The sequence below is a fragment of the Balaenoptera musculus genome, chromosome 15, assembly GCF_009873245.2.
Source record: "Balaenoptera musculus isolate JJ_BM4_2016_0621 chromosome 15, mBalMus1.pri.v3, whole genome shotgun sequence".
Lineage (NCBI taxonomy): Eukaryota > Metazoa > Chordata > Mammalia > Artiodactyla > Balaenopteridae > Balaenoptera > Balaenoptera musculus.
In genome coordinates this window covers 61688591-61713685 of record NC_045799.1, presented here as the reverse complement: position 1 = coordinate 61713685, position 25095 = coordinate 61688591, and the positions used below count along the sequence as shown (strand labels likewise).

Sequence of the window (25095 nt, the reverse complement as noted above, 5' to 3'; positions counted from 1 at the left end):
TATATAATCTGTCCTGGTTCCCAGCAGTTGCCGTTGGGTTTTAGCATCCTGGGTGATGGAGCAAATGTGTCTTTACTGAGATCCTGTTCAGCCTGCTTATCAATAAAGTCTATTGTTTTAAGTGTTACAGTAATTCCCCCCATGAGACTTCCAATTTCCCAACATAAGCAAGAGTTACAACACAGTTTGTGCTGTTGGGAAGCCTAGCTGTGAGTGTCACAGTGCACCACATAATTGGTTTCTATTTGCATTTCACATGTTAAAATCATTTGATTAATTTCTACAGTAGAACTGCTTCACTTCAGGGTATCATGTAGTAGAGAGCAGTTGTGGTCTCTGGGGTCAGGTACCTGGATTTGAATCCCAGCCCCACTCCTTAGACCTGGGCCCCCTTGGGCAAGTTACCCTCCCCGTGCCTCAGCTTCCTCATCTGGAGTTGAGAACATTGGTACCCATTTGATAGGTGTGCTGTCAGGGTGACATGGGAGAATGTATGTAAAATGCACAGTGCCTGGCATGTCGTGGGCCTCAGTCAGCTTGTCACTGCTGTGGGGACGTTTATACTTTGAAGACCTGCTTCTTTGACCAAGTGCTGGGAGCTTTTTGTTTTTATAGAAAATACCATGTAATCGTGCCTTTAGTACTGTACACCCCCTATAAGTAGGGCTTTGTATTCAATTATGAGCCTTGATCAGAAAAGGGAGGGAGGGGAGGAAAAAGCATGCTTGTAACTAAATGGTGCTCAGGGAGAAGATTTGCATGCGCATCTTTTTTGCTTGTTATTTTCCCCCCGAGGCATATGGTCATATCCCAGTCTTTGTGCTGGGTAGCATTTTCAGTTGTAGAATTTTACTGGGAGAGGAAAGTAAAGAAATAACATTTGTAAGTGACCCTTTGAAAGCTCTTTCTTTTTTATTTTTTTAAACAGCTTTATTGGGATATAAATTCACATACCCTACAATTCACCCATTTAAAGTGTACAATTCAGTGGTTTTGGGTACATGACATTATGCATTTTCTAAAATTATGGTAAAATACATGTAACATACAATTTGCCATTTTAACCATTTTTAAGTGTACAATTCAGTGGCATTAATTACATGCATAGTGCTGTGCAACCATCACCACTATCTATTTCCAGAACTTTTTCCTCACCCCAAACAAACTCCATAACCGTCAGGCAGTAACTCCCCATTCCCGTTCCCCTAAGCCCTAGGTAAACCTCTCATCTACTTTTCTGTCTCTATAAATTTGTCCCTTTGTGAGCTGTTTCTTTTTGAGCAACTCATTGATTCGGTGAGATCTTAATCTATTAAAACGATTGCTATTTTGCAAACACCTGGAGGATTTTTCTTTTCTATTTGCTTTGCTGTTTTGGGGAGCGGTGCCACACCCTCCGTAAGGTTTGCTCACAGGCAAGGCAGCAGGGGCCTCAGTGGGGGCCACCTGGGTTCTCATTACGTCGCCTTCTGAAGCCGGGTCTGCTTCTGTGAAGTGGGGGTAGTAAACATCCACCTTGGGGGGCCGCCCCGAGGCTGCAGAGCCCCGTCGGTCAGGCTGCTGGCATAGGACATGGCGTGGAGCGGTTGTGCTGAGTGCAGCTGTGACCGTCACCACAGTGAACTTCCAAGAAGATAACGTGAATCTCGTTTTTCCCGGTACTGGGGACAGTGGTAGATAAACAGAGCGGGCTGTATGGACTTACCTCAGATCCTTGGGTGACAGTCTCTCTGTGTTGACAGGAGGAAAGAGGCAGAAGTGTGTGGTGCCAGTAAAATCTTTTTTTATAGAGAACAGTGACCTAGAAGTCCTCTTAAGAAAGCACTTCATAACTGTTTTCGTATCTTGCTTAAAAAGGTCTTGCAGCGAGGCTGGGTTGTGAATGAGAAGAGAGTACGTCTCTGTGTGTTGGTCGCACTCGTGTGCGCTGAGCCTCGGTGCTGGTGAGGCTGTGTGACTGGGGAGCAGCAGAGTGAAGCGGACACCTCCTGCATTCGTCTGCCACCAGGAGCATTTGTGTTGAGCATGTCCTTTTCCCCTGGAGCCCCCAGTCATGCCAGAGCGAGGAGATCAGGGGAGGCAGAACGGAGGCAAATAATAGCAGTGCTGATTATGGGACCCTTCCTTTCCGATGGGCTGGCTTTCCCAAGAACTCGGTATTAGCTGTCCTTTAATTTTATGTTAATGGTGCTTGAATACAGGAGCAATGTCCTCCGTCCTCTCGGTTCTACCAAAAATGGGTCTCCAACCAGGGATAGGGAACATAGCTCATCACTCGTCCTAAACCAGTTAGAACTGTTGTGGATGCTGCTGCTTTTTTTAAAAAAAAATATATTATCCCATTGCTTCTATCTAACTGCCTATCTATCTATCTATCTATTTACTATTTTTGGCTGTGTTGGGTCTTCATTGCTGCACGCGGGCTTTCTCAAGTTGCGGTGAGCGGGGCCTACTCTTCGTTTCAGTGCGCCGGCTTCTGATTGCGGCGGCTTCTCTTGTTGTGGAACACTGGCCCTAGGCATGTGGGCTTCAGTAGTTGTGGCACGTGGGCTCAGTAGTTGTGGCTCGCGGGCTCAGTAGTTGTGGCTCGCGGGCTCTAGAGTGCATGCTCAGTAGTTGTGGCTCATGGGCTTAGTTGCTCCGCAGCATGTGGGATCTTCCTGGACCAGGGCTCGAACCCGTGTCCCCTGCATTGGCAGGCGGATTCTTAACCACTGCGCCACCAGGGAAGTCCCTGGACGCTGCTTCTTAATTATTAAGAGTCTAGGGAGTAAGCCTTTTAATAGAAGCGGAGTCCATTCTCAACCTCTTACAAATTGTGCAAATTTTGGAGTCAGGCGCCATGAAGAGTAAAAATCACACTATTACGAACGCTTAGAGCAGCCTCCCAGATTCTGGAAGACTTGAAGCCAATTGCTCCCTAGTTTACCGAATGTATTTTTCCCTGGTACACAGGATGTATTTTATCCTCCTATCCCTTAACCAAAGCCCTTTATTTTGCCCCAACTCATGTTCATTTTACTTTGGGTTTCCCAAATTACTAGGATGGAAAGAATCTCCAAGGATTGGCTTGGTTTGATTGCCCTGAAAGTTAGTACACTGAGTTTCATAAAGGTGAAAGACAAGGCAAGTCTAGGGCACATTATAATATCCTGAAGCCTTTAATGTGGGGCTTTTCAATACTGGGAACTTAGTGCTTGTTTCCAAACTAGTTGTTGACTTCTCCATGGAAGGGGGTGCTTGCCTCAAGCTGATTTTGCCTTATCTAATTTCTGCCTTGCAATCTTGTTTGCCAAAAGATTTATCAGGCAAGCTGCTACCGTGGCTTTGTCAAAAGGCTACTTTTTAGAGAAACCTTAAAGGGCACCCACTCCACATACCTCTACTTGGCATGCCAGCCCTGTGGGCCCCCCAGGGGCTGTCCACATGTGGGCCCGTTCTAGCCTTGTATTTGCTCTGGTTGCTTTAAAGTACATGTCCCTCTGGCTTAATAACTTGTTTATCGTAACGATAAACAAGTAATTTGTTGAGGTTAAAAAAATCAATCCCTGGATATTTGTTTAAACAGCTTGCCTCCTCCATAGCAGGAGATCATATTAGTTTCCTATGATTCCTATAACAAATCATTGCAAGCTTGGTAGGTGCCTTAAAACAACAGAATTTATTCTTTCACAGTTCTGGAGGCCAGAAGTTTGAAATCAAGATATAGGTACAGCTGTGCTCCTTCCAGAGGCTCTGTCTCTCTAGCATCTGGTGACTGCTGGCCCTCCTTGGCTTGCAGCTGCATCACTCCAATCTCTGCCTCCATTGTCCCATTGCCTCCCCCTCTTTGTGTGTCCTGTCTCCCTCTACCTTTCTCTTATAAGAACAGTTGTGATGGCGTTTAGGGTCCACTTCGATAGTTCAGGGTATGTCTTCATCTTAAGGTCCTTAACCTAATTTCTAGTTATATCTGCTAAGATCCTTTGTCCAAGTGAGGCAGTGTTCACAGGTTCTGGGAATTAGAATGTGGATATATCATTTTGGAGGCCCACTGAATAGACATGTTGGTAGTGAAGTCAGCATTCTTAGGTATTCCTTGCCTTGCTTTGGCCCTGGCTATGAACAAGTAGGTAATAGTTATTTCCAAGACTATTTAACAGTTAATTTATAAGATTCAAGGGTTAGCAGTGAGGGACTTCCCTGCTGGCGCAGTGGATAAGACTCCACGCTCCCAATGCTGGCGGCCTGGGTTCGATCTCTGGTCAGGGAACTAGATCCCACATGCATGCCACAACTAAGAGTTGACATGCCGCAACTAAGGAGGCAGGGAGCTGCAACAAAGGAGCCTGACTGCCGCAACCAAGACCTGGTGCAACCAAATAAATGAATAAATAAATATTTTTTAAAAAAGGGTTAGCTGTACTCTAAGAAATTTAGACTAGCTACCAAATATCTTCTCCAATGAACATCTTCTACGGTTCAGAGGATTTCACCCGCATTGACTGTAATTTCTGACAGCAGCCCTGAGGGGGTAGGTAATAGTGTCCCCATTTGAGAGCTGAGGCCATCTGCTGAGGGCCCCAGAAACCGCAGAGTCAGGGATAACCCAGGTTTGTCCGCAGCTGGGAATGGATTCTTCCTCCACAGCAGCAGTCTCTAAAAGACACAGTTCTACAGTTAGTGGCACATTTTCTTAAGAGATAACGCTAGTATCTTTGAAAGATTTCTTTCTCTCTGTGTTTGGCTTGAGCAGTGATTCTAAAAGACGTTGACTTTGACCCTTGGATTGTGGGGGACTGGTTTCCTCTGACATTTTACAATCTGCTGTTTTATAGGCCCTGCTGACGTTGCCTTTGTACAAGGTTTAGTTTAACACTTTTATTTGATGTAATTTGATATGGTTCATTTGATGGAGACTGTTTACATGAGCTGCTGGTTTTCTTTCTTTCTTTCTTCTTTCCTTTCTTTCCCCCCTCCTTGTTGCTTTTGTTATTTCTCTGCTTGAGAAGGGACATGAGTTGGCTTCGGGACAGATGTCGGGTAATGCTGTATTTGTCAAAACATAAAGTGGCTAGATGGAAATTGCACGCGCCCCACCCCCTGCGTGAAATGGAAATACCTGGTGCCCCAGTAAAGCTCCTGTAGCCAGCGGTTGCCCTCTTATTTTACACGAGGGCTTTAGTGAGCAAAACAAATGAGCTTATTCTGTGAGAGATGTCTGCATGCTTCCTACCCTGGATGATAAAATTAGTTTTTTATAGCGCATAAATATGTATAATGATGAGCCCTTGCATACAAGGTTCTTATGAAGTGCTTTTACTGCTGTGCCCTGAAGGAAATACCAAGACCATTTGCAAGTACAGTAGAGCTGGCCGTCGTTAAAGGTTTCAATTTTCCTTTGGAAGGCTTGGGACTTGGGGTGAGGTACAAATTAATTCACTGCTCAAATTGTGTTGAGATTAGATTTTACTCGACATTTCTGTATTCCAGTCTTTAATGGTATAAGAGGAGTGCAGTTTTACTTGGAAATGTCTTTTTTTTTGAGGTAAAGCTTTTTAGGAAGAGAAGTGTAGTCTTGATGAAAGCAGATGAGCAAATGCAAATTTTTACTCATTTATTGAAATACTGAGTCTCTAGGTGGAAGAATGAGAAGCTTGGAGGCTGGAGGATTTTCCTTTTGCTTGGGCAAGACACCAGAATAAACACTGTTCTCCTTTAGGAAGAGATGCCGTAACATCAGACGTCCTTCTAGATCATTCAGGCCTGTGTGTATGTGTACAAATCTGACCTGCATAAAATAAGCGTTCAGACACCTCAGTGTCTCGCTCAACCCTGAGATGTGCTGATGCACTGGCTTTCCTGATGGTGATCATGGTGTGTGGGGGCAGGTGTGACTGGAAGGCCCGATGCCCAGGTAGCCCAGATAGCAGCTCTTTCTGCACTGCAAACATGGGAAGGTTGTCCTTTTGACCTGCGGCTGTATGGCTCTCTTCTCTGCTCAGTCATCCTGGTTGCCTTCCTCAGTCTACCCAAAGCTCTTCTCAGACAGCAACATCATTTCTTGTATCTGGACTCTGCCCCATCACACAAAGCTATAATTTAATCAGATCTTAAAGCATTACCAAAAACCCCCATGGACAGCAGGCTCACTGTTTCACATGGAGGCTTTGGAAGTAGCTCAGGTTAAAGCCCGATGGGAGTGAGTACCCAGCAGAGAGAAGGCAGGAGCCTTTAGTGTAGGGCTTGTAGTGGGAAGCTTTGGGTCTGAGTCTGTCTCTGCTCCCATGATGGCCAAGGGTGAGCCACTGGACTTGGGAAAACCTGCTTCCTCATTCCTTGTATGACAGGACTGATGCCTGCCTGTCCTCCAGACTCCAGAGGATCAAACGAGGCTGAATGTGCCATAATAAATACTGTTATTTTAGTCAGGGACTTTGTCCTTTAAAAAAGTAATATATATTTTTCCTGACTGAAACACAAATTACCCACTCGTAATTCCACCAGCCAAAAAGAAAAAAAAAAAAAAAAAGCTGTCATTTTAGTGTATTTCCTACTAGTGTGTTTTCTATCTCTATTTCATTTATTAATTGAGTTGTACTATTTATATAATTTTGTAACTTAAAAAAATACAGTAAAGGATTTTACAAAAGACAGTAAAACTAGTGGTTAGCAGCATCATGTCACTGGCCTTCAGTGGTTTGTCAGGTGGATATATCATTGTCCACTTATAACCTAACCTTTGTGTTGGGCCTTTTGTCAGATGCACATCCACTGCACTGCACTGGGCATTACTGGTTTTTCTGCCAATTGCTTCTTAAAGTGGCCCTCAGTGCACCTCACTGATTCACTGTCTTTCTCTGCCATCAGTTAACAGCATTGGAAAGCATGCTGCTGCAGGAGCAAAATTAAGTATTTTGTTTCATTTCTGAATAGAATTATTGGCTTTACACATAGACTCGGTCATGCAGAATTTTAACAAGCTGTAATGATCTTTTCGATTCCCCGAGGATTGAGCCTACGTGCAAAGTATTCCTGATTGACCTTCAGGACTTCCTGTGTGCATTTTTTTTTAATTTAATTTATTTATTTATTTATTTATTTATTTATTTATGGCTGTGTTGGGTCTTCATTTCTGTGCGAGGGCTTTCTCTAGTTGTAGCAAGTGGGGGCCACTCTTCATTGCGGTGCGCGGGCCTCTCACTATCGCGGCCTCTCTTGTTGCGGAGCACAGGCTCCAGACGCGCAGGCTCAGCAATTGTGGCTCACGGGCCTAGTCGCTCCACGGCATGTGGGATCTTCCCAGACCAGGGCTCGAACCCGTGTCCCCTGTATTGGCAGGCAGATTCTCAACCACTGCACCACCAGGGAAGCCCATGCATTTTTTTTTGCAAAGGATATATCCAGCCATTTCTTTTCCATAGCACTTTATTTATTTATTTATGCCTCACGGCATTCAAGATCTTAGTTCCCCGGATCGAATCTGCACCCCCCCTGCAGTGGAAGCACTGAGTCTTAACCACTGGACCGCCAGGGAAGTACCCCTGTGTGCATTTTTGAATGTCACCTTTGCCCTTTTTGCTTCCTTGAGCACAGCTGCATAAAATGGGTTAATACTGGCACTGTTTTGCAATCCTTTTTTATTCACTGGACAACTAGGGAATGGTTCAGATAAGCCATAGTCCAAGGCAAGCTATTGTGTCATCAAAGAATAACGTTTGATCTTAGTGTACTTCTTTTGAGCTGCTCAGTGTGTTTTGTGGTTGCCAGAATCTGGCTCTGAAACTTGTTGGTAAGGTCGGAGAATTTTGATAAGGTTGGAGACATCTGATTCTTTGTATGTATGTGAGTGTTCCTCCTTCCAATGTTGGCCAGCCTTGGGTGCTGCTTTAGTGGTTAAAGTTTGTGATGCTGGAGGTGCTGATTTGTGGCCAAGTCACAGAAAGGGTTGGACTTTTGCCAGTGAGTTGCCAAGAGAGTAGTTTAAGTAATCTTTTTTTTACTTTCTTCTTAAAAATGAGAAAAACAGCTGTCAGCAATAATTTTCCCCCATTTATCTCTTGCAGAGAACCTAGTTGCATGCCACAGTTCAGCTCCTGGTTTCCGGGAGTGGTGGAAGCCTTATGTTATTGCTTCCTGGATTTCGAGGTAGTCCTTGGTGTTTGTTGTAATCGTTTTGTGTTTTTCTAAGCCAAAATGATTTACTGTAAACAAATCATTAAGACTAATACTTTTTTGGACAAGTTGACACAAGTCATTATTATCCAGCTGACCAGTGAATCATCACGAATGGCAATTAACACAGCCTTGAACATACTCTTTTTCTGTGAACCCAGTGATTTTCAGTTCCCAGATTCTGAGTCAGTAGGGCTTAGGTGGGGCCTAGGAATTTACATTTCTGTCCAGATGCCGATCTGGAGACTAGGGAAGCACATTTTGATAAGTGCTCAAGGTTCTAGGCTCCTGAGGAGCTTTATGTCTGAAATGAAATTCTTCTGTGACTACGGGCCTTCTTACACAGTCTAGGTCACAGTGTCATATCGCCCTGGTCAGAAAAGAATGTTAGCAGATGGCTTTTCATGAGTGCCATGCAGCATATGGGCAGCAGAGGTGGGTAGCTGTTTGGGACATAAAGCCATTGTACACAGCCTATTCTGTGTAGCCTATTAAAGAGGCTGAGCTGAATTCACCCAGCCTGCTGAGTGAATGACCCCAAGTGTGCTGTGTTCTACCCTTGGATCTTTCTAGACATGTTTGAAAGCCGAGATAAACAGCATTACCAGTATTATCATAGAACGTTAAAAAACTGACGAATGCCAAAAAGAGTAAAATTTGTGTTACAGCATCTAGAATGTGAACTTGAGTCATGTAGTTTACCAGGATAGAATCCTGGTGTAAAATTGGCCCTTGTATCAAATGGGGATTTTAATTTTAGTCTTTGACAGAGTTCGTGTCAGTCCTTTGGAGAATAAGTGCTAAAATAATGTTTCACCAGGAAACTTGCAGGAACGTGGCAAGGGCCCCACACAGCCTTGAGTGTCTTTACCAAATTACAGCCGTCTTGAATCATCACTGAAATAGAAATAACGTTTCATGCAAGCCTTGGTCCGAATGTGTTTTTGATATCTGCAGATGAAAGGCCTCTTGAAAGAGACTGTTTTTCAATACAATCACAGGGAAGGAACACCCTTTCATGTGTTTATCAGCATTTCTGCTTGCCTAGTGCATTTCCTCATATGTTAAAATGAAAACTGTCCAGTCAGATGATCTACACGTGAGGTATTTTATCAAATCACTCTAGGGAGTCAGTGTAGGCCTTTTGACAGCCAGTTTGTATGAGGCATGCATGCAATGAAATGTTTTAATTTTCCCTCAGAAGGGCAGGGGTGCTACCAGAGCAGTGGCTTGCAAACCGTCTGACCTAAGGGGGCAGGGAGGCCCTGGCGAGTTTACTTTGGTTCTGTTCCACAGACGCTCAGCTACAGTTTTAGAATTGGTTTCCCAATTGTATGGGGTGCAGTCTGCCAAGTCACACACAGAATTGGTTTTCGTGTTCTCCCAGGGTTTGGGACGATTCACTTCTCAATAAAGCCCAGGCATGAAGGTGGAGGCATAGGGAATGAGTGAGAAGGGCTAGTAATATAATTCATCTGAAATTTGAAAGGGGTTTCTATTTAGTTAAAGTATTGAGTAAGCATACAAGGTAGTGTAGGATTAACTAACTTAAAAAAATCTTTTTGAGTGTTTTCACTGAGAATAAATTTTTACTTAGTTTAAGCAGAAATGATACTTAAAATCCAGATGAAATATTAGAGAACAAATAGCCAGTATAATACTTGACAAAAGATATCTTAAAAAAATTCTTTTTAAAATATTTGCATGGTGAGAGAATTGGGAAAGTCTGCTTTTCAACTGTCATCCTTGTTTGTATTTATAGGACAGTAGGTTTTCTAAACTCGTTGAGGCCACATGATCTTAGGAGGAAAACAGTATTTTAAAAAGAAATAAAGCAATGGCAGACTCAACCTTGTGATTTCACTTTGTATTCGTCTCCCCCACAGCAGGTGAGGTAGTGCATAGGGTACACAAGATTGATTCTACTAGCATTTTCAGTTGGACTTTCTCTAAGAAAATCTCTGGTTATTTCCCCTGGGCCTCTTGGTTCTGGTAGCCTCTATTTTCTTTCTTTCTTTTTTTTTTAAATTTATTTTTTATTGAAGTATAGTTGAATTACAATGTGTTAATTACTGCTGTACAGCAGAGTGACTCGGTTATACATACGTACATTCTTTTTCATTTTCTTTTCCATTACAGTTTATCACAGGATATTGAATATAGTTCCCTGTGCTATACAGTAGAACCTTGTTGCTTATTCTATTTTCTTTTCTTTTCTTTTTTTTTTGGCTGCGCTGGGTCTTCGTTGCTGCCCATGGGCTTTTCTCTAGCTTAGGCGAGCGGGGGCTACTCTTCGTTGCGGTGCGTGGGCTTCTCGCGATGGCTTCTATTGTTGCGGAGCGCAGGCTCTAGGCATGCGGGCTTCAGTAGTTGCAGCACGTGGGCTCAGTAGTTGTGGCTCGCGGGCTCTAGAGCGCAGGCTCAGTAGTTGAGGCGCATGGGCTTAGTTGCTCCACGGCGTGTGGGATCTTCCCGGACCAGGGATCGAACCCATGTCCTCTGCATTGGCAGGCAGACTCTTAACCACTGCGCCACCAGGGAAGTCCCTCTATTTTCTTTTTTAAGTTTAAAACATAATAGTAAAAGGAATTCTTAAAAACAAAGTTTCCCAAAACGATTGGCTTTTTTTCGGGGCGGGGGCTGGGGAGTAGTTTTTATTTTTGGTTTAATGACATCAGTGTTTTACAAAGCTGTCAAAATAGTATAAAATTTTGTGCTTTTTTAAAAATTAAAATTGTACCACAAGTTATTGATGTTTTGAAGTTTTTGAAAATTATCTTGAAGTTAATTTTGATCGTTTAATATTCTGTTGAAATGATGAACTGTAATTTACCAACCCCCTCATAAATTGAATCTGGAGGTTGATTTTGATTATTGGTGCATTTGACGGTATAGCAGTGAACATCTTGTTGATTCAGCTTTTATTCTGTTGAAATTTGGGTACACATTTTAAATTGTTTTTATGGTGCTTGACTTTTATATGTTCCTTTAACTTTTACTGAAAGTTTTCTTGATATGGTTTTTAAAGCTGGGAGCCATCTCTAAATTTACTAGATGGAGAATTGAAAATTATGTGAAGCATAAAAATATTGATCCTTATAACCCAGGACTAACTTTTCAGGTTCTGGTTGTCAGTAGTAATAACAGCTACTTTCGAAGGGAACCTACTGTGTGCTAGGTGCTTTATATGTCTCATTGTCTTCTGACATTGCAGGCAGTATTCATTAAATTGGGTAAACCAGCTACCAGAACCAGAATAGTACACTTGAGACTAAATTAGTGAACTAAAAATAAATTTGGTTTCTTAGCCATAGGATTTGGTTTATTAAATTGTAGGCTAGGCAACAAGTTCTCAAACCACAGAGTACCAGAACTTCGTTTTTTCTGGCATTAACAGAACAGTGGTATTCATGCTGATGGTTCCATTTGTAAACTAGATCATGCCCTGCCTGGCTTTTGAATGCCTGGTAATAATGTGCCTTAATTGCGGGTCAGTGAAGCCAAACTAATTGCTTGTTGGGCACTTGGATTGCCTTTTTAATTTGCTGTATAATGAGGTCCCTACCAGAAATGCACAATATGTTATCTAAATAAAACTCATTAAAATCATCTTACAAACAACAGAATGCCTGATCTCTTGTCCATAATCTTGCAAATAAAAGCAAATCGAATGGCATTACAGAGAGTTGTAACTTAGAAGTACTCTTTTAAAAGTGCCTTTGTATCCATTTTGGAAGTATACATAAATGATTGCTACGGTTAATATCCATGTGATAGGTTTTTTTTTTTTTTAAGCAAGGATTATTTTGCTTTGCGCTCTTAATATGTTTTAAATGGCAGTAATGACATGAGCTTTTGAGACGGTCACTTATTTAAGACTGTGCAGTTCACCCAGTAAGATTAGTATTCATCCAATGACTGCATTCAGTTAAAAAAAAAAAAAAGACATCAGTGACACGTTCTTAGCTCACAAAACACCAATCCATAGGGGTTACCTTTACAGTCGTGGGAACAGTTGTTCATAGGTGGTTAAGTTGGTTAGCACTCTGTAGTACTTGTTTTCTCTCAGTTTCTCTGGACCAACAAGGCAGCTCTTTGACTCTTTGATTACTAATTTTTTTCATTTAGCTAATACTTATTGAGTAGCTCCTGAGTGCCAGGAGCTGTTGTAGGCGTTGGGGGTACCAGCTTTTTTCTTCTCTTTATGATAAACATTTAGCCCTAGAGAAAAAATGTGAAGTGAATCTTAAGACCCTTTAAAATGATTTTAGAAATAGGGTAATATAATTAAGAAGCTTCTACAAAAGAATTTAATAGATGCTTATATCTTTATTTTTTTTTAGCTAAATAAACATGCCTATATCAGTCTTTTTTTAATAGAAGTTAGTCCATTATCCATTTTTCTTTTCTTTTGGTAGGCTATTTCTCATGAGAGTCATGGATATCCCCTATCTAAACTTGGAAGGACCAGACTGTAAGTGAATTTTTATTTTCTCGTTGCATCTGCATATTTAAGTGTGTGGTCTGGAAGGGATAACAGGAAAAGTATTACTGAAGAAAGAGTTTTATTCACTTAAAAATAGCCAGTGATTTTGTGGTTGATATGAATAGTATGCTTAAGTTAATGTTACCCTTGGGCCTTGATTAACTCATCTCTTTACTTACATTTTCCAGTTTATACATGAGTTGAATTTTAAAAAAATACGTCTTCTCATCATTACTTCATTTTCACTCAGAACTCTAAATTCATAATTTTTTATAAATACATATGTAATAGATTTCAAGATGTGCTAGCCATGTCAATAACAGTACATTTTCTATTTTCCAATTATTTGAGTATGTATATATTTAAGTTTAGTGGGTGGATTTTTTTTTTTTTCATTGAAAACCTCAGAAATCCAGTCTATTTGGGAGGTGGTTGCTTCTTCTTCTGATTATTCTTTTCCATTGCTGTTTTCCTAGCCTGGCTTATTTGCCTTAATGTATGCCGATAGGCATAGAGAAATGGGTGAACTACACTTTATACTTGATGATAATAATCATTGTAATAATAGTTTGAGGACATACTGTGTTGCACTCCATATTAGACTTACGTTTAAATCTGTCATTCTCACAGCAATTCTACGAGCTGAATATCGTCATCCCCAATTTATAACCATGAGTGGCTGGAGTGGTTAGGTCTCTTGCTTAGAGTTGCACAGTTAAGTGGTGGGTCTGGGATTAGAAAACAAGATTGTGACTCAGGACTGCCTCTGCTCAAACACAGTCCATTTAACTTGGACGCTGCATTATTATTATTATTATTATTATTATTTTAACTAAATAAACATATGGACAACTAGATTAAAATGAGAAAGTTAAATGTCTAGTGAAACTTCTTGAACAGAGCAGTCTTTTTCTTTTTTTCTTTAGATAATTTTCCCAGGAACTTCATGAGCAAAGATGTTTCTGCATAGAATTGCTAGGGTTCAAATTGTTGTGGGTTCTGTAAAGTATCAGAGTGTGAGGCCTAAGCTCAGATGGCGGTGTCCTTCCAGTCAATCCCAAGAATGCTTTCAGGGGTCACTTGGTAATCATGAGGCATTCATAACGATTCCCCAAGTTAGCCAGGGCTTAGTTTCATCAAAGAACCACTGGTCTATTGTCCACTTTTCAGCTATCAACCTTTCATCAAAAATTTGTCTTGTAGTGCAGCCTAAACGTGATCATGTCCTCCATGTGACATTCCCCAAAGAATGGAAAACCAGCGACCTTTACCAGCTTTTCAGTGCCTTTGGTAAGTAAAGCACAAGTACAGATGTACTTTTAGGATCCTGCTCCTCTTTTGGTCTAGATGGTCAAAGGTATACAGATGACTTTAGCTTGGGCATAAACAAGGATTAATATGCAAGGTTTTAATCTCACTCATGGAATTTCTGGAGTTTGGTATGCTGCTGTCTTTGTGCTAACGTGATCTGAGGAACTTTTGCTAGCATCCCACAATAGAGTGCTATTATTAATCCATGGAAAGCAAGATACAGTTACTATGACTGCCCCTTACTGCCAACCATGGGAAATAAGTCTGGGCTAAGGATAAATTGTTTTTAAGATTAAATTCAGAGAGAATGTCTGTTTCATAAGGGCAGGCAGTTGCTGCTTGACATCGAATAGTCCAAGCAGACAAGCACAGATGTTTGGGAGGACCAAGATATGTGATATGTATGAGGTAGGGCAGTTCTTCTGTTACCTTTTATCAGGTCAGGCGATTAGGTTAAATTGAACAGTCTTCTGATTAGGGTTTATAAAGGCCATTCTGATTGTAAGTCTTCAGTAATGTCTCTTTATTTTAACAAATAAAGTATTTAAGCTATCATCTTTGGAAATTCATGAATAAAGTGGAGGCAGCAAAAACCTAAATGTCCAATAATAAGAATGTTCAGTGAATGTTTATGTGTCTCCCCAATAGACTAGTATGTAACCATTTTAAAAAGAGTTGAAGAGTTTGTTAAAAGATGGTAAAGTGTTTATATTTTAACATTTATAGTAAAAAGCAGATACAAAGTAGGATTCCTGTATAACTAACATTATTTTTTTTTAAACTTTGTGTAGAAATCAAACTGAAAGGGAGCATCATGCTCTTATCACTGAATGTTTTAGATAGGATTGTTTTCTTCTTGTTTATGCTTTTCTGTATTTCCTAAAATAAGCATATATTAGCTTTTGTAAGTACAAAACGTTATGCACTTAATTTTCAGGAAAGTAAGTGAACGTAGGTATATTTCTGGAAAGGTATCCTAATCTTTGCAGATAGTCTAAATGACTTCTGAAATTCTAGTCTTGGTTTTTTTTTTTTTTTTTGGCTGAGTTGGGTCTTCGTTGCTGTGTGCGGGCTTTCTCTAGTTGCGGCAAGTGGCAGCCGCTCTTCGTTGCAGTGCACGGGCCTCTCATTGTGGTGGCTTCTCTTGTTGCAGAGCACGGGCTCTAGGCACGCGGGCTTCAGTAGTTGTGGCACACGGGCTTAGCTGCCCTGCGGCATGTGGGATCTTCCCAGACCGGGGCTCGAACCGGTGTCCCCTGCATTGACAGGTGGATTCTTAGCCACTGTGCCACCAGGGAAGCCCCTATTCCTGCTTTTTAATTTAAATGCAGGTCCAGAAATGCAGTTGAATTTCACAGCTCATTTCTTTGTAAAGCTTTTTATGTTGTTTCCCATTCTGTATTGCTCTTACCCCGATTTAGTCAAACTTTAATTGGCTAAATTAAGCAGAATGCTCTGAGTAGAATTTTTTTCATTTTAATTAAAAAAAGATTAGCTGTGTGGTATTGAACAGGTAACCTCTCTGTATCTGTGTTTCCTTCTCGGAGATGATGATGGTGATGATGATACCGCCTATTTCATAGGCATGTCATGAAGATTAAATGAGTTGATCCATGGAAGGCATTCAGAATAGTATATGGCATATAGTAACTACTTAAGAAATCTTAAATATTATTATTTATCTAGAAAACATACAGGGTAGAGAGGTAAGGAAATAATAGTAAGTAAATTTTATAATTGAGAAAGTCCTGGCACCCCACTGTGCAGCAGGAAGTGAGAGTTTTTTCCTGTGGTAGAGAAACAAAACAGTTTTCAAGTATTCCTAGCCTTTGAAAATTTTAGTAGATATTAAAACATTTTTTTCATTGCTAAGTTCTGGTGATGTTTACCCATTTTTAAAAATTCCAGTTTTCTGTATTTTTTTAGGAAGAGTGGTAGCGGATAGATCTCTGCTTTCCCCTTGGTTTTCTCCAGGTCCCTGCCCCACTGCTCCTCTCCTGCCTCTCCTCAGGTCTCCTGCATTCCATTCTGTTTGTGTTTCGCTTTTTTTTTTTTTTGGTAATTAATGGCACACATTATTTTTTTTTAATATTTATTTATTTTTTTTAATTTTTGGCTGCATCGGGTCTTAGTTGTGGCACGTGGGATCTTTCATGCAGGCTCTTCGTTGCAGCGTGGGCTTCTCTCTAGTGTGGCACGCGGGCTTCAGAGTGCATGGGCTCTGTAGTTGTGGCTTGCGGGCTCAGTAGTTGCTGTGTGCGGGCTCAGTTGCCCTGCAGCATGTGGGATCTTAGTTCCCCGACCAGGGATTGAACCCGTGTCTCCTGCATTGGAAGGCAGATTCTTAACCACTGGACCACCAGGGAAGTCCCGCGTTTTCACCTTTATTGAGGACTTATCTCTGTATGTGAAAATCATTTTGTTCCACTATACTGCTTTTCCCTCTGTGTTTTTCTTTTCTCTATTAGTCTGTCTTGGTTTCCTCTCTCCGATGCCTTCTTTACCTTGTCCTCCATCCCCTACCTTTTTTCTTTACCTGGTTTCTTTATCTGACCTTGAGATCATCATTGAATTTTTCTTATTTCTTGTTACATTGATTCATTTCATGTTCCCTGTTCATAATTTTCAGAGTTTGAATCTCTAAAAAGAAATAGTTGTGCTTTTTTTTTTTAAACATACGTGGTCTCTGATTTTTAGTAGTGATTTTTTTTTTAATATACCAGGTTCATGGATTTTGAGTCTTTTAGTACATGAACGTGGTATATTCCTTCATTTATTTAGGTCTTCATTAGTTTTTGTTTGTTTTTTATATGGCCTGACTGCACGGCTTGCGGGATCTCAGTTCTCTGACCGGGGATTGAACCCAGGCCACGGCAGTGAAAGCGCCAAATCCTAACCACTAGACCACCAGGGAACTCCCTATTAGTGACCTTGATTGGAAAAAAGTCTCCAGCCCTGGCATGAGATTGGGTTGAATGATAAACTGCCTCAGGATTTAATCCAGAAGGATCTTTCTTTTGTTTTTAAAACAAATTTTTAAAGCTGCTTCTTTTTTCCTGGTTTGTCTGTTTTCTTGAAGTTGTTTTTTTTTTTTTTTTTTTTAATTTATTTTTGGCTGCGTTGGGTCTTCATTGCTGTGTGCAGGCTTTCTCCGATTGCGGTGAGCAGGGGCTACTCTTCATTGTGGTGCTTCTCATTGTGGTGGCTTCTCTTTGTTGTGGAGCACGGGCTCTAGGTGCATGGGCTTCAGTAGTTGTGACACATGGGCTCAGTAGTTGTGGCACATGGGCTTAGTTGCTCTGTGGCATGTGGGATCTTCCCGGACCAGGGCTCAAACCCGTATCCCCTGCACTGGCAGGCGGATTCTTATCACTGAGCCACCAGGGAAGCCCCTTTCTTGAAGTTTTAACTGAAATAGCTGCAGTGGTAGATTTAAGTTTTAGTTCTCTGTTGTGCTGAGATTTTGATCAAATTTTAAACTAGCACCTCATCTCTCTTTAAATTGATGGATATTCTGAAATATATCAGATGTACAAATGGAATCTGATAGCTATCTAAATGGTTAAATGCTTACTTTTAATTCACTGTTACAGGTAACATTCAGATATCCTGGATCAATGACACATCAGCATTTGTTTCTCTCAGCCAACCTGAACAAGTACCAATTGGTAAGTCTTTTGGACCTTTGTTTTGTGTATTAATGAGAAGTGGGAGCTTGCCCACTTCCCAGTCTAAACGCTGTGGGTTCAGTCAGCTGATTCACAGATGTTGCTGCCCGGTTTGTTTTGAGCTTGTCTCTAAAATAAAGGAAATAATTAGTAAGTATCATGTGTAGATGAGAAAATAAGACAAATGTATTGATTCCTTAGATATACTATATCATATACTTTTTACTTTTCTATTCCTTTCCCATTGCCCTTTTTCTGAAATGATTCATATGTTTACTATTTGAGGGTTAGAAATAGCAAATTGAGAGGAATAGGGGACAGACACCAAAAGGTGATCCCTGTATTGACCTGTTTGCCTCTGTACTTTTCCCATTTATTTATAAATTTTTGTGGTTTATTTATTCCATTAAACTTGTATCAAATACTTGTTTTATGAACAAATAAACTGAAAGATATTTTATTTGCTTCTAAATTAGGATTGTAAAAAGGTGGAATGCTACCTCTCTTATTGTTGGGCCCTAAATGATTTTGATATTAACCATCACAAAACAGTCTATTTTCTTAGGATGAAAAGCTATTGAGTTAAATATTGAAGAAAATATATATTGTTAAGCTGCTTCTTCAGACAGATTTCAAGTTCCCTGGTGCTTAGTAATGTAATTTTTCTTTTTATTAAATGAAGTGCCACAGACTAAAACTATATAACTCTGATAATGTAGCTATATGAGCAATTATATGAAAATTTCTACAAATACACAAATTCAGGTCAGAGTATTTTTGGTATTTAAAAAAAATTATATAACCATTGCAGGAATATATGCTATGTTATAGAAATGAAAAGTTTAGGCTCTGGAGTCATATTACTACACTACCTTTGGTTGTGTGACCTTGGACACAGTATTTAACCTTGATAAGCTTCTGCTTATCTCTATAAACTGAGGATGATGTTATGGATTTTTTAGGGTTATTATGAGGACTGCATGAGATGATTATGTTTATAAAGCTTGGCATCACTATGAACTTTTATTATGGTTATTTAGCAGTAGATTTCAATGTGAAATGTACTTCAGGAGCTCATGACACCAGGAACAATGTTGGATCCAGGGTGTGAATGATATTGCTAGTTAAATTGTTTTTAATATTTGCTTATTTCTGTGACCCATCCCCCCACAATCCTTAGAAAGACAGTTTACCTGGAATCCAAAGGGATTGAATTATTAGAGAATTGTTAGTGGGGGGCAGGGACCCTGAGATTAAGACTGTAGTGAGACTTCGGTGTAGATGAGAGAACACTGAATGTTAACTCCCCACCCGAAATCTTGTCACGCCTCCCCTGCTCACTCAGTGTCACACTTCAGCTTCCTTGCTGGTCACTCTCAGGAGCCGTGCAGTGGGAGAGAAGGGGATGCATAAGCTTTGAAGCCACGCTGACACGGGGAGTAGTAACCTGCCTCCACCACCTGTCAGCCATGCATTTTTGGGCATGTTACGTAAACTCTCTAAGCCTCAGGTTCCTCGTTTGAGTGACGCAGATGATGATAGTTAGTTCCTTTGTGAAATGAGATCATGGATGTTAAGTTCCCAGCAAAGAGCCTGGCACTCCACCAGCAGTGCTTGACAATTGGTAGTAATTATTGAAATACTTGCTTGGCCTCCCTTGCTATGAACCGTAAACATGAGTGTGTGTAAATCTGAAATTTGTAAGACACTAGTGAATAGTGCTTAGTTGAAAATACAAGTATAATTCCTTGTTTATGTGTGTGAGGTGTCAGAGCTTTTTTTTTTTTATAAACTTATTTATTTATTTATTTTTGGCTGTGTTGGGTCTTCGTTTCTGTGCAAGGCCTTTCTCTAGTTGTGGCGAGCGGGGGCCACTCTTCATCGCAGCGCGCGGGCCTCTCACTGTCGTGGCCACTCTTGTTGCGGAGCACAGGCTCCAGACACGCAGGCTCAGTAGTTGTGGCTCACGGGCCTAGTTGCTCCGTGGCATGTGGGATCTTCCCAGACCAGGGCTCGAACCAGTGTCCCCTGCATTGGCAGGCAGATTCTCAACCACTGCGCCACCAGGGAAGCCCGAGCTTCTTTTATTGTTCCTGTTATACCATATTTGACGTGCAATAATGATTACTCCCTTACTTATTATTGAAAGTGTCTTTCAATAGTACAGTAGCTTTTAAGCTCAGTATTTTATTCAGTGATACCTGAAATCAGGGAGCTACATTTCAGAATCATGTAGGCACAGAAGTCCTCTGATTTGCTTGTTTACCCATCTTATTCACTATTAGATCCTCCTCTTGTGCCTGGCACATGCCGTGGCATGAGTAGATAGATGTGTGTGTGAACGGGCGATGTGGGGAGTAGGCCAAGATGAAACTGTGACCTTCTTACCTTTTTTCCTCCTAGGTAAAGAAGTTAGATCACTGTTGTCTTTTGATACATGCGGCTGTACTAGTAAAGTCTAATTTTCCATGATAGTCTCTTTTTTGACACAAATGACAACTCTTAACATAAATCCCTGGCGGTGCACGTACTGTGCCTATGACCGCAATTTCTTTGCCAGCAGCCATCTTTTACTCAACCACCCCCCACCCCCGGGGCTTGGCTTCGTCTAACTTGCCTCCTCGTCTCTGCCTAAACATCCGTGTCTTCAGGTGTTTTCTCTGGCTCCCTTTGCAGGGGATCAGCCCCCGTTCTCTGTGCTAGCCTGGTATCCTTTCTTAACATACCTTGCTTGGTTGTCTTCCCAGATAGACTGAGAGCAGGGACCATATCTCTTGTTTGCCATTGTGTTTTCAGTGCTTAGGGTCGTAATGTCTGATGTTAGTAAGTGTATTGTAAATAGTTGTTGAGCTGAATAAATGACATTCAAGGTGTTATGACTTAGAAACGCCGTTTTGCGCCTGATGGTTGTATCTCATGTCTCTCGCCTTTTGCTGTGATTTCTGAAATTTTGCAGATGTTTCCCTGAAAGACAATGTAAAATTTGTTTTTTATAGTGGTAATTTTACCAATGAGAGAGACCCAGGGTATCTAATGTGCCTCAAATCCTATTAATGTTATCTTAAACAAATTACTTATTCATTTCAGTGGAAACAGAGGGCTTGTTAGATCAATAACGTAATGTTGGAAAAATCATTAAATGCCTATTTATATAGCAGCTTGTAATGGCTTCTTTGGCTCGGTTACAAACTATTTTTGATTTACACTTATGGAGTTGCTTTTTACCTGACACCTGCCTTTTTCTTTTGGTAGTGCTAAGTCTAATCAAGATTTCTTTAAAACCGTTTTCATGAATATGAAAACTTTTTCAGGTCTATTGAAATTATTAAAACTCTTCTACTGAGTGCCATTTAGTTCGATTCCTGTTGCGTTTTGTTTGCTGCTGCTGTGAAGATAAAAGAGTCCGTGGTTGCTTTGGGGTTCAGATAGTGAAAACCCATCCAAGCCATATTTTCATATTCTTCCCCTCTGGCTTTTCAGGAAAGGCAGCACGTGGCCAGTGTGGGACTTGATGCCCTGGAGGAGATCACTTAGCCTCACCCTTTGAGAATTTTTCTCAGAGTAGTCGAATAAGAAATCACCTGTAATTGGTCACATCTGAATACCTCAGACACATTTAGGATTTTTATATATCTAATATAGTTTTGTTAAATGGGGAAAAGAGCTCAACAATGTTTCAAATGTATTAGCCCTTCCTAGTCATACTCTAAATAGACGTTGTCTTGAGTGTCCTTAGATACATTATAAGGCATTATCTCTCTGCCTGTAAGTTTTATAGAAACAGCTTGAGGAAAATAACCTTTTCATTTGTTTTGAAAAGCTGGAGATTAGAGTACACCATGAATACTACAGAAAAATATTAAAAAGCAAAAATTGATGAAGGCACTTTAGTAGAGGTAAAAACCTAATGGTTATTTTGTAAAGCCAGCCCCAATTCAGGGAGTTATAGAAATTCCCGATATACTGCCTTAGGAGCTTGTTCAGGATGATTTGTTGGGATGGGGGGAGGTACTTGGCTTCACAGCTTCACTTCAGTCCACAGTATGAGTGTGCTTATATAAAATCATCCTTTTAAAAGCGTTACCTTTTGATTGTGCTGAACAGATAAATATTAGAGTTGTTATACGACTTTTGAGGCAATTATTTGGTACTGGATTTGCTAAAAGACTGCTTATAACTTTAAACTTTACCTGTGCTTTTTGTTAGCCTTTTAACGTTTACCGAATCTGTAGTGATAACTGTTTTTCATTCGTGGGATTGATTTGTGTTCTCATTTTTCCTCAATCACTCTAGCTAGGGGTTCCTGATTTTGTTGCTCTCTTCAAAGAACCAGCTTTTGGCTTACTTCATTTTTCTCTGTTGTTTGCTGGTGTCTGTTTTGTTGGTTTCTACTTTTTTGTTTTCTTCTTCTTCTTTTTTTTTTTTTTACTTGCTTTGGGTTTACTTTGCTCTTCTTTTCCAGTTTCTTAAGGTAGAACGTTATGTGATTTTTTTTTTTTTTTTAAGTCTTTAAATTTTTTTGAGCCTGGCTTCCTATAGTTTAGCAGTCAGCCCATGATTGGTCAGGTGTTGTGCTTGAACACCTGGAGCCAGTAAAGCTCTCACCGTTTGCCAACGAGGTTGGGGAACATTCAGCATCCAACCTTCAAGCAGTTCACAGTCTGCTCCAGTTTTCACTTTCGGCTGGACCTCCATTCTGCGGTGTGAGGGCACAAGGCCTCAAGCCCAGCTAACAGTGTGTGCGTAGCTAAAACTCTCTCCCAGTCATTGATTTTGACCTCTTTTTGTTTCTAATACGAGCATTTAAAGCTATAAATTATCCTGTAAGCACTGTTGCAGGTGCATCCCATCAATTATATGTTGCTTTCATTTTCATTAAGTTAGATACATTTTTCTAATTGCTCCTTTGACCCTGATTATTTAGAAGTGTGTTGTTTAATTTCCGAGTACTTAGAATTTTCCTAATTTCTTATTGTTGCTAATTTGTAATTGAATTCTGTTGTGACTAGAAATTTTAATATGATTTTAGTCCTTTTAAATGTACTGAAATTTGCTTTATGGCCTAGCATTAGATATGACCTATCTTGCTGAATGTACTATGTACACTTGTAAAGAATGTGAATTCTGCAGTATAACGTTTGATCTATTGATATAAATATCACTGTTGTTCAGATATTGTGTCTTTACTGATGTTTTATTTAGCAGTTCTGCCAGTTTTTGAGAGAGGGTGTTAAAATCTCCTATGATTGTGGAATTGTCTGCTTCCCCCTTTAATTTTGTCATTTTTCCTGTCATATATTTTGAGGCTGTGTTATTAGGTATGTGCACATTTATGATTGTTTTGTCTTTCTGGTAAAATGACTCCTTTATCATTATGAAATGCCCTTCTTTATCTTTTGTATTACTATTATTTTTAAGTCTAATCTAATATTAATATAGTCAGTCTGTCCTTCTTGTGTTTTTTTTTTTTTTTTTTTTTTTTTTTTTTTTTTTATAGCTACTTTATTTATTATTTATTTTATTTTTTTTATTTTTGGTTGTGTTGGGTCTTCGGTTCATGCGAGGGCTTTCTCTAGTTGAGGCAAGCGGGGGCCACTCTTCATCGCGGTGCGGGGACCGCTCTTCATCGCGGTGCGCGGGCCTTTCACTATCGCGGCCCCTCCCGTTGCGGGGCACAGGCTCCAGACGCGCAGGCTCAGTAGTTGTGGCTCACGGGCCCAGTTGCTCCGCGGCACGTGGGATCTCCCCAGACCAGGGCTCGAACCCGTGTCCCCTGCATTGGCAGGCAGATTCTCAACCACTGCGCCACCAGGGAAGCCCCCTTCTTGTGTTTTTAATGTTTGGCTGGTATATCCTTTTTCTGCCATTTACTATCAACCCATCTGTGTATATATAAAATAGTCTCTTGTAGACAGCATATAGTTGGGTCTTGCTTTTTATTAATCCATTCTGATAACTCTTGACTTTTTATTGGAGTATTTAGTCCACTGACATTTAACGTAATGATTTATATGGTTAGGCTTGTCATTTTAAAGTTTGTTTTTTGTTTAGTCCCTCTGTTTTTTGTTCCTTTGTTTCCCCCTTTCCTGTCTTCTTTTGGATTATTTGAAATTTTTAAGAAGAATTCCATTTTAATTTCTGTATTGGCTTTTTAGTGCTATACCTATTTGCATTATTTTTTAGTGGTTGCTTTAGAAATTTCAATATATATCCACTTAGAGTTCATATTCTCACATAGAAGGTAGAAACCTTACATCCATATAGGTGCATTTACTCCAATTCCTGTTGTCTTCCAGGCTGTAATTGGCATATGTATTACACGTGCTTTGATTATAAATCCCACAAAGTGGTGTTATAGTTTTGCTTTAAGCAGTCATATGTATTTTAAGAAATTAAAAGGGGGACTTCCCTGGTGGTCCAGTGGCTAAGACTCTGTACTCCCAGTGCAGGGGGGCCTTGGTTCAATCCCTGGTCAGGGAACTAGATCCCTCATGCTGCAACTAAAAATCCCGCATGCCACAGCTAAGACCCGGCACAGCTAAATAAATAAATAAATATTTTAAAAATTAAAAAGGCTAATTCAGAAGATTTACCCAGATATTTACCATTTCAGATGTCTTCATTCATTCCTGAAGATCCAAGTTTCTTTAGGGTATCGCCTGAAGAACTTCCTTCAGTATTTCTTACAGTGCTGGTGTGGTGGCAACAGATTCTCTTAGTTTTTCTTTATCTGAAAATGTCTTTATTTTGCCTTCATTCATGTAGAATATTTTAGCTGGATATAGAATTCTGGTCTTTTCTTTCAGCATTTTAAAGATGTTCCATTGTCTTCTGGCCGCCATGGTTTCTGATGACAAGGCTGCAGTCATTTGAACCATTGTTGCCCTCTATGTAACGGATTGTTTTTCTCTGGCTACTTTAAAGATGTTCTCTTTACCGTTGATTTTTTAGCAGTTTGAATATGATGTACTTTGGCACGGCTTTCTTTGTAATTATCCTGTTGGGGTTGACTGAGCTTCTTGAATGTATAGATTTATGTCTTCTACCAGATTTGGGAAGTTTTTAGACATTATTCAAATATTTTTTTCCTGTTCTGTATTCTCTTGCCTCTCCGTTTGGGACTTCAACTACCTACATGTGGGAGACCTTTTGCTATTGTTCCTGTGTTTCCTGATGCTCTCTTCATTTTTTTCTACCTTCTTTTTTTTTTCTCTTCTTCAGATTGGATAATTTCTGTTTATCTACAAGGGCACTGACTCTTCCCTCAATCATCATTATTCTGCTATTAAGCCCATCCAGTGAACTTTTAATTTCATATATTGTATTTTTCAGTTCTGTATTTCCATCCGGTTTATTTTAACCTTTTCTGTTTCTTGTTGAGATTTCCTATCTTTCTTTTATTTTGAGCCTATATTCCTTTACCTCAATGAACATATTCAGAATAGCTCTTTTAAAGTCTTTGTCTAACAATTCCAA

General features: G+C 40.2%; 1 protein-coding gene across 2 annotated transcripts in view; it reads left to right on the top strand.

The window, feature by feature from the left end:
- The window catches only part of PARN (poly(A)-specific ribonuclease), a 161590-nt gene that overhangs the window by 43252 nt on the left and 93243 nt on the right, over positions 1 to 25095 (top strand). For both annotated transcript variants that reach the window (XM_036827224.1, XM_036827225.1), the window contains 3 exons: positions 12573 to 12628; positions 13844 to 13930; positions 17545 to 17619. In XM_036827224.1, the coding sequence (XP_036683119.1) occupies positions 12573 to 12628; positions 13844 to 13930; positions 17545 to 17619 (218 nt within the window). The remainder of the gene's footprint in view (positions 1 to 12572; positions 12629 to 13843; positions 13931 to 17544; positions 17620 to 25095) is intronic.